Source organism: Mus musculus, chromosome 14 (assembly GCF_000001635.26).
Source record: "Mus musculus strain C57BL/6J chromosome 14, GRCm38.p6 C57BL/6J".
Taxonomy (NCBI): domain Eukaryota; kingdom Metazoa; phylum Chordata; class Mammalia; order Rodentia; family Muridae; genus Mus; species Mus musculus.
The window spans coordinates 4,396,934-4,406,629 of record NC_000080.6 but is presented as its reverse complement, the minus strand read 5'-3'; the positions used below and the strand labels follow the sequence as shown (position 1 = coordinate 4,406,629).

General features: G+C 41.9%; 1 protein-coding gene across 1 annotated transcript; it reads right to left on the bottom strand.

Annotated features, from left to right (window-relative positions):
- Window positions 1–601: 601 nt before the first annotated feature.
- Window positions 602–9,041, bottom strand: Gm3159 (predicted gene 3159). The gene is made up of 5 exons (XM_011244858.1): window positions 8,912–9,041; window positions 8,027–8,189; window positions 6,939–7,070; window positions 6,079–6,262; window positions 602–607 (listed from the first exon to the last, which is right to left on the bottom strand). The coding sequence occupies exons 1-5, from the start codon at window positions 9,039–9,041 to the stop codon at window positions 602–604; spliced, it is 615 nt and encodes a 204-aa protein (XP_011243160.1).
- Window positions 9,042–9,696: the final 655 nt, after the last annotated feature.

The window sequence follows — 9,696 nt, the reverse complement described above, 5'->3', positions numbered from 1 at the left end:
CAGAGAGGAAACAAGGAAAGGGTTTAACATTTGAAATGTATGTAAAGAAAATATCAAATAAAAAAGCATTTGTTAGGATTTTATAGGATGATACCTAATTGCAGTCTTCATCGTTTTTGAATGATGTCTTTTGGCAGACACAGGTGAATCATAAAGTAATAAAATGAATGTTGAAGGACCGGTAGAGAAACCTGTCCCCAAACAGATTGTGGAATTTATTATCTCTACTTGCAGTTACCAGTGATTTTATATTTGAAGGAAAGCTGAAGCATACACTGCTGTGTTTTCTGACAGGTTTTTATTCCCTTAGACTATGCTTTTAATTAATGAGAGTTATTACAGAAATACTGATGTATTTGCCATTAATGTGTTCAACATCATCATCCACAGAATTTTCACAGTAGCTAAATATTTGACAACAAGGATGCAGCATGGGTAAGTTTTCCAACATTAAGTTCCTATCCAGAGAGTTGGACACACTCTCCACAATGAATTTATGATGGACTTTGTAGTTCAGTCTGGCTCAGAACAAACTATGGAGCCCAGGTCCCATGAAGAATGCAGAGATCCATCTGGGTCTGATATCTGTGGGATTTCATGATCACACCTGAAATAACAAGGTTTTTAAGAGTGAAGAGTTGGAGATCACTGTGTTAGTCATAAGAATAAATGCAATGTACTCAATTGTAACTAAAAGCTGACAGTCAATATGTACTGTATATAGCCTTATCAAAATATCAAATTAATTACAAGAACAAATAAACAACCAATTAATAACAAAACTTTGAATGAAAACAAGAAAAACCAAATAACTAAACTAATCAAAACTCAAACCAAAATCAAACCAAAAAATTGTGCAAAGCAAAATTCTTAGTCTGCTTATTTTGTAGCACAGACTTATAGCCTGTGGCTGTCCTTGGCAACTAAGTAGAAAAGCAGTTTCTGCAGGTAAAAATCTTTGCAGGAGAAATTTAAGCAACACTCTCCTTTTGGAGTGTGGGTCTGAAGGATATGGCCTCCCAAGTCAAAGCAGAACACAGGTTGTAGACTTGGACCCAAGGTTTTACAATTTTGTTGACTGATCTCCATGTAATTATTGATGATGACCCATCAGGAAAAGATAAATTTGCACTCAGATTCTTCCTGGATGCCCAGCAGCTCTTAATGTGTCTCAGCATTTCTCTTAATCCCTTTAAATGTGCACTCTTCCTGGGCCAGAGGCTAGATGAAATTAAGGCCTGTTCATACCCAAGAAACCAAAATAAAGGAGGAGCATACAGCCCATTACAGCCATGGTTATTAGGGATGAGAGGCAACAGTGGTGTATTTCCTGTGCACACACAGTGCTCCTCCTCCAGCACTTCTCTTTGAGGGAGATCATGTCGTGGTCTGTGCCATGTTCTGCTTTCTGCTGGAGTATTTCAGACTTAGGGAAGGAAGAAACAAAGGCCTGGTAAGCATTTGTCAATTCAGCTGTCCCTCCCAGAACAGCTCTATTCAGCTGGACAAACCAACATGACCTATGAGCTGAGATCATACCGTGCATCCCAAGTGTCATAGAACACCTGAGCTTGGAATTGTTTCTCACCTTTTAAAAACTGCTAGAATCAGAACTGTCAATGACACATTATACTGGAGTTTTAAAAAAACACCACATTTCCCCAGTTGTGCGGGTATATTATATTGAGTAATAACAATTGAACAATGTCTGTATGTGAGTCCAAGAGAGATGTGTGCAACCTAGAAAACCATGTGGATTCCTTATGGGGTGCGAGCATGCCCTGAACTGAAGTGAAGGCTATGATTATTTCTCCAGTGCAGGAACCTCACAAGGTTCCTCTTGTCAATCCCTCTATCTCCAAATAACCAGAGACAACATACAACACAAAACCCCATGGGTACTTCATAGGTCCTAGAATCTGTAAGAGTTTGCTAAATAAAAATATTCCCAAGGCCGAGCAATGAACCTTAAAAGTGATGGTCATGAAAAAAACAGAACACCCCTGTACATCTATGAGTATTGTAGGGCACACTCTCAAACACACCTATTTGTGTTTATGCAATACAAGCATATTGTATTGCAGTGCCCCATTTAGTTTCCCGGTTAATACAAATATAAAAAGCTCCCAGGAAACTTTAGAGGCATAAAAAACCAAATCTTGAATGGGAAAGGTACTTAGTGGGCAAAGCATATAGGCAGCGCAGTCAGTGATATGCTTTCCACTCATAAACCGGTCTGGGAATCAGGGTTCTTGTCCTATTATCCAATCTGGCTCAGCAAGTTCCCAAGGCTGTGTAGAATAGGTTTGTTTCCCAGCCTAGACTCACATGTTGGTGGTGGACCAGCCTCTTGTTCTTGCTCACTGTTTCAGACTTGTCCCAAAGTAAACAATTTCTTTCAATAGGATCTCCATTTTTTATCACCTAACTGACTTGGTGTCCAAAGGTATGAGCCCAGAGTAATAGGAACTGTCTATAACAGGATCCAAAGGAACCATTTTCTCCCCAGAATGTGATTGTGTCAGGGCTATTTTGAGTAAGAAAAGGCTGACTAGTTGGAGGACAAAAGCTTGCATGGATTATCTCACACTGAGTTCATGGAAGGGCTGCACCACACAGTACAGTTTCATTCTTCAGCAAATGGACATCAGGATAACTTCTCCTTCAGGGCTGCTCTGAGGACCACTGCAACCCTGAATACCCTAGACTCTGTGGATACCTCCTACTTGTTCTGGAAGGACTGGGTCAATGAGGACTTCTTTTCTACTTTCAGAACATGGCTTCTAACAGACATAACCAACTTTATACTACCAGAACTGTCTGAAGGTCCTCATTTCTCCCAACCCCCACTGAGGCTGATTTTAACTCTGAGAAAATGATGTTGAAGAACAGTCCCGCTGAATGCTACACAGATAAGACAGTGTGAATACTTTAGATTATCAAGACCCTCAATGGGCTTCTGAAGCAGGCCTGGTTTGCTCCACAGCTATGGGAATTCTGCTGGATCCAAGTTCAGCTCCAAGCAACTCAATCTCTCAATGAGTAAAATCCAAGGCAAACTACAAGGCAAAGCTTTACTGAGCAGAGATAGCAGGAAATGTAATGGTGGCAGGCAATGAGGAAAACAACCTGGAATGCTTAGAAGACACAGTGAGCCACCTGACCTTCCAGTGGTTCTTCACAATTCACCAAGAGCAGAAAAGGGTCATAAACACAAGGATTTTATACAGCAATGTCCTCCTTACCTCCATATACCATATCCCTTACATTTGCTCTAAAGATTTCAATGAGAATCAATAGTTTTGTCTCTAGTCAGTTAAAAAATCTGACCCTACAAGAATTCTTGTGTCCTTTTATTCTTGGGTGTTAGGTGAGCATGCAGAATAATTGGAGTGCTGTATTTGATATTTCATAGGTGCAAACTAAAACCTCAGAGTGTATTTCTCATTAAATTTGACCTCTAGAGACACACACAGCTGCATTTATGCACAATCACTCACTCACACACACACACACACACACACACACCCACACACACCCACACATACATTTGTATATACAAGCACCCATATCACAAACACAAAATTGCCTAGTATTACACTAATACACAACTTTAGTAGAAACAAGCAGATCCAAACTTGGTCCAAACACACACAGACAAACACACACACCACACACAAGGAACAAAAACATACACACCACACAATACACACATAGAGATACACAAACACAAATCAATGAAAATATTACTGTCGCCCAGCAAATTTCCTGTTGCATGAGCAGCTACTGGGACCTCTGATGTGTATGAGTATAAGGTTCTTAGACTTAGGCAGTCTTTGTGGCCCTCATCTGTAATTAACTCCTCTTCAAAAAAATTTTTATGCAGATGCTTTCTGATCCTACGAGGAAGTTACAAGCTCTGCACAGATAACCTGGACTACACAATACCAAATTCCCAAGAAAGAGATTCCTAAGAAAAGCCTCCAGCAAGCCCCATGTTGACTCTCTCAGTAGCCCTCACTATACCTACACTGGTTCCTTGGTAGCATCAGAGGAAGACAGTGACTTTGGTCACTACCCTGGAACTTTTCAACCTATTACAGTTCATGTGATATTAAATCTTCCTCAATATCAGTCAGAAGAAAGCTGGTGAAATAATGTGCTGTGACATTTATGAAATGCAGCACTGTGCCAACTATGAGGAGGAATCTATCCTGAAACAAAGCCATGCCCACGATATAGTTAGCAAAACCCATTCGAGCAGAGGGATGCATGGTAGGATTCTGTGCATGTTCATGGTGGAGCCAATAAGACAAACACAAATCTCCCAGGGAGATAACTCTATGCAGGGAAAGTGAAGAAATCTAACACTTATTTTTAAAATAGCTGTATTGTTTATCAATTTGTTGAAATAAATGAGAGAGGGGGTGCTACCTAATAGTAAACAGAAGATGCAAAGACTACTGAACAGAACAAAATAGGAAATGTCAAGTTTATTGCGAGACCAATGCTCAAAGAAGTAATATAAAGAATAACTGGACAATTCAGATGTCATTGAATGGCCTCCCAACATACCAAGAGAGGCACAGGTCAGGAAAACAATTCATACACAAAAAGAAACACACAGACACACAGTCACAGACAAAGACACACACAGAAGCACACACATACTTATTCACATAAAATCATAACTGAGCAGAAAACAACGAGGTATCTGTTATGGTTCAGGACCAAGATAATTCAGACTATGCAGAGGAGATGTTTCAAGGCAGACCCAACGACTCTGCGATTATTTTAGAGGAATAAAAAGCACTAGAGAAGCCAGGTCATAGTGGCTCACTACTTTAATCCCAGCACTTGGGAGGCAGAGGCAGGCAGATTTCTAAATTCAAGGTCAGCCGGGTCTACAGAGTGAGTTCCAGGACAGCCAGTGCTGGACAGAGAATCCCTGTCACAGGGGACAGAAAAAACCATCTAACAGATGATCAAAGTCAGCTATTGGATGGGTCACACGGCCCCTAATGGAGGAGCTAGAGAAATTACCCAAGGAGCTAAAGGGAACTGCAACCCTATAGGTGGAACAACAATATGAACTAACCAGTACCCAGGAGCTCTTGTCTTTACCTGCATATGTATCAAAAGATGGCCTAGTCGGCCATCACTGGAAAGAGAGGCCCATTGGACTTGCAAACTTTATATGCCCCAGTACAGAAGAACGCCAGGGCCAAAAAGGGGAAGTGGGTGGGTAGGGGATTGGGGGGGGGTATGGGGACCTTTAGGATAGCATTGAAAATGTAAACGAGGAAAATACCTAATAAAAAATAAAATAAAATATCCGAAGAACAAAAAAAAAAATCACTAGAGAACACTCTTCTTGGTAGAATAGGGGGCATATATTAAGAAAATTTTTCATGAAGCCTCAGAAATCTCACACCAAACCTGAGCCTGTGAGAAGCCTTTCTGTCATCTCTGGTCATCCAGCCAACTCCAGACTATCAGACCAAGAATGACCACTCCGACATCACTCAAAGAAAATGGGACTGACAATATACTACTCAGGACCTCTCAGTGTGAACCAAGATATATGAAGCCTGTAGAGACCATTTTGAGATAGAGGGGAAAGGGGGGAATAGAAAAGCCGCCAAATGACAGCAATGAAATCCACTTATTTGTCAATTACACAAGGCTGTCATCCCTGCAAACTATTTCCTACCTAGAATCTCACAAGATCCCTGTAAAGCAAATGAGCTACAGGCCTTTACTTCTTCCTTCAAAGCTCTTGCTATTCTCAAGAAGGGCTCCAACACAGCATCCTTCAAACTTAAGGCATGTAGTGTTGTGATGTGTAATCAACCTATCACCCTTAGTGATTCTAGCAGAGCAGGAACATTTGCATGCCAAACATGCAGTTTCTTAAACCAGGCTACCTCCACAGAGAGCCCTGTAGATGATCACATAAGCAAACACTTGGAGGAAACATAGGTGAGTGCCTGGAGAAGTTGGTGGACTGTTGCATTGGATTGTCTATGTTTATGGTTAGACATGAGGGCGATGTGCCTCTGATACACATCATCCTACCTGCTGCTCCTTGGCACTTGAGGCACAGATGTTCTTGCTGGCCTCCTCACAGAACCTCTTTACTTCCCCACAGGACACTTGCGTTCCAGCCTGCTCCACCAGCAGCTTTCTGTTCTCATTCAGTAATATCCTTACTTTTTCGTTGAGTTGAGTGCATTCACGGAGGAGGTGGTCCTCCTTAATGCTGATCCACAAAGAAAAATTGGTGATTCCCAGCCAGATTCCATTGGCTTGCCACTCCTACAAGTCCCATGATCCCTGCAAGGGCCCTGATCCCCAGAAGCCCTAGAAGAGGACACAATATACGTAGCAGAACCAAACAAAGACAAGTCAAATCAAGATACCACCCATATTCCAGAGGACTCCACAACCTTCTGAAAACCCTATCACCAAGAGTTTTCCCTCTGCATCACAGAAGAGGAAATGTTCCTCATGGTTGATTATAGGTCTGTGGTACCATAAAACCTTCAGCAGGAAGATGTCTTATCCCCTCTCAGAGAGGTGAGCTGACCCAACAGATGTACACTCTTTCCATTTTTGTCGGGAATCCTAGATCTTTTAATTTGTGGTCAGAACCCTAGAGGTTCAGGGTTCCTGGATATTCCCAGCGTGGTGGAAAAGTTTTCTATGTAGAGGATCTTAAATTTGGAAGGATAAAGTTTGGAGGGTCTTGGACACTCTTCACACTTAGGAAAACTGTGTCCAAGAGGTACAAATAAAAGACCCTTGCCTCAGGGCAGGGTTCCTGGACAAAAAAACAGATAGCATAGAACCAGAGTCCTTGCTTTTGTTCAAAGTCCTAAAAGGACAGAAGCATTCCCTGCCTAGTTCTGGGGGTGTCAGTTGTGTCACTGACTCACCTGTAGGAATAGTTATCATTTAACAGTTCCTCGGAGAACTTCATGGAAGCAATTATGGACTGGGTCATTTTATCCATATCCAACATTGTCTTCTCATGTTGTGATTTAATGATGTTGAATTCAGTGTTTATCCTGTGTTAGGGCATGACCCAAGAAGCAAATAATCTGCTGAACTGAGGATTCAATAATCATGTGCAAACAGGCTGTATCATGGACTACCCAAGCCAATTGCATGCCACATCCTAGTTCCTTAAAACTGGGTCCCCTTGGTGCTAATTAAACTTACTATCCTGGGCAGAGGACAGCAGAGCCAGGGGACCAAATGGACCTAGCTGACCTTCAAGAGCTTCCTGGGCAAGCATGAAGGAATAGACTACTTCTATGACAATTTTCCAATACAATGTGCCACAGGCAAGGGTCCAATAGGTATCTGTAATAACTTTCCTCTTATTTTTAAGGCAGGGATCCTCATTCCTTGGTTCCTGTTGTTATTTGAATTCCCAGAGGACACAACTAGTATTTACAGGAGAAAGGCTTTATCACACCTCCTCCCCCAGGAGATTCCTGTGTGACACCAAGGAAACACCAGGAACAAACTTCCCTGGTGATCACTTTGGACCTCTATGGACTCAACACTAACACTACCTGCAAACTGTGCAACACACAAATCCTCAGACCCCATCAAAGGTCCCAGAGCCTCAGTCCTGAACAAAACACACACAGCTAAGTTCACACACACAGACACAATTAGAATGCCAAATAAATCCAAGGAGGTACCATCTCTCAGAATATAATGAACATTATCAAAGTAAAGCCTTGAAGCCTGCAGGCATTGCATTCACACACTGAGAGGCAACAAGTGTGAGCAGGTCCTTCCAGCTGTTGACAGCAACAATCAGATTGCAAGCATCCCAGGGTCAAGTACAAAAGAAGATGATAATAAACACACAGCACCTTGTTTATCCAACAATTAAACACCTGTTAGGGCTACTTAATTGAATGATGGGAGATCACACTCCATTCATAGAAGGAAATTGGGTTAACAGATGGCACAATACAGGAAACAAGGTACTGGGCATAATTCCTACCTGTAATTCAAATCCTCATACATGTAAACGATCAGGATTCCACACATTTCCTCCATGTCATTGCTGATCTTCCTCTTATGCAATTTCAGTTCTCTAACTTTATTTATATTTGATATCTGATTAGTGATGTTGGAATTTTGGGTTGAAGTATTACTAGCAGACCCTGCAGATAGATAAACACAAATGAGTTTGCATACTTGATGGCCCAGGGGAGGGGAGACCATTCAGAGTCCCAAGAAGAAGATGGATGGAGAGAAAAGGTAAAGACGGGGTGAATCCTTAAAAGAGCAGAAAAGCTATCTTTCAGCTGGTTTGCTAAGCTATGTTCCTCTTCCTAACCACCATTGTCAGACATATGCCACACTCCCTATTACAGGACCCTTTGCCCTGAAATCTATAATTTGCCTCAGACATAAAGATATGGGGAACATTGTCAGGTCATATCAGATGTGTTACAGGGAAATCCTGAAGTTCATAGTGCTTAGCACTATCAAGCACTAATTAATCCAAAGTGTCTGAGACCTCACCACATGACATGACCAGGGGAGCATCCTTCTCTGTTCTTTTCATCAGAGACTCAAGTTACCCACAGTAATCTGGAAGGTGAAGTGCTTCAACTCCCTTCCATGAAAGGAATAACACACTGATATTCCCATAGTGCCCACTCCTGGCATTCTTTGCCACTCAAAATGAAATTAAATAGCTCCCAGAAAAGTAGCTGCAGGTTTGTCAATTCCTGGCTCTGTCAAACTAATCATCAGAAATTCTTGACTCTTTGTCTGACATTGGCAAAGTCCAAGGCTTCAGCTTGTAAGACCTACTCCTGGACTGCCCAGCTCAAGCCTACCTCTACCAGAAAGTTCCCCAACTCTGCCCAGGACTCACTGTGCCTTCTCCATAACCATTTCCTTCTTCCTTTTTCATGAGAAAGGATTCCCTCTTCCTTCTCTGTTGGTCTGGTCTCTCCTTCATCGCCATTCTCTTTCTGACATAGCCTGAGAAGCCAGGAAAACATTCCTGCTGGTGATCTCAGAGCAAACAGAAGTGATGAACCACAGGCAGTTGCTGTCACCACAACACAGGTGACAACACAGAAGATTCTAGTTCTCTCCTAGATACAAGAGATTCTCCAAGGAAGGCATTACTGATAATGTCACTAGCAACTGCCATGATCTACCTGCTAACTAGTTCTCCCCAGCTTGGTCCTTTTCTGGGGTGCCTCTCCTGGAGCCTCTCATGAACCCGTGGGATCCCCTTTGGCAACCTCTCCTTCCAAAGCTGGAGAATTCTAACTGCTTCATTAGACGTCATGTGCTTTTGAGGGGGAACGTTGGTTAGGACTCTGACATGCTTAAGAGATTTTGTTAGCACCCAAATCTCTATGGACTGTGGATGTAGTAGATGTTTCACAACAATAAATATGCCACCTGAGCAATTCATGTGACATACACTCCAATTTCCCAGGGTTTTCCTGTCTCACAGAGGCAAATATCTTTCTCCTATAGGTTTAATTGTACAAAACTTGGACAATATTTTCTAACGGTTAATTCCTTGATAGTGGGCATTCTTTTCATATATATACATATATATCCATGAGTTTCTCAAAATCTCTGGTTTACAGTCCTATCTTTTACAAGGAAAACTCCCTATACTTTTGAACATATGGAATC

Bases quoted from the DNA above. Each gene is read 5' to 3' on its own strand.
- Gm3159 (XM_011244858.1), bottom strand. From the start codon at position 9,041: ATGTTTTCCTGGCTTCTCAGGCTATGTCAGAAAGAGAATGGCGATGAA. The intron at 7,071-8,026 runs GTAGGAATTATG...GCCCTAACACAG, and splicing joins TATGAGGATTTGAATTACAG to GATAAACACTGAATTCAACA. The intron at 6,263-6,938 runs GTGAGTCAGTGA...TTTGTGGATCAG, and splicing joins AATGATAACTATTCCTACAG to CATTAAGGAGGACCACCTCC.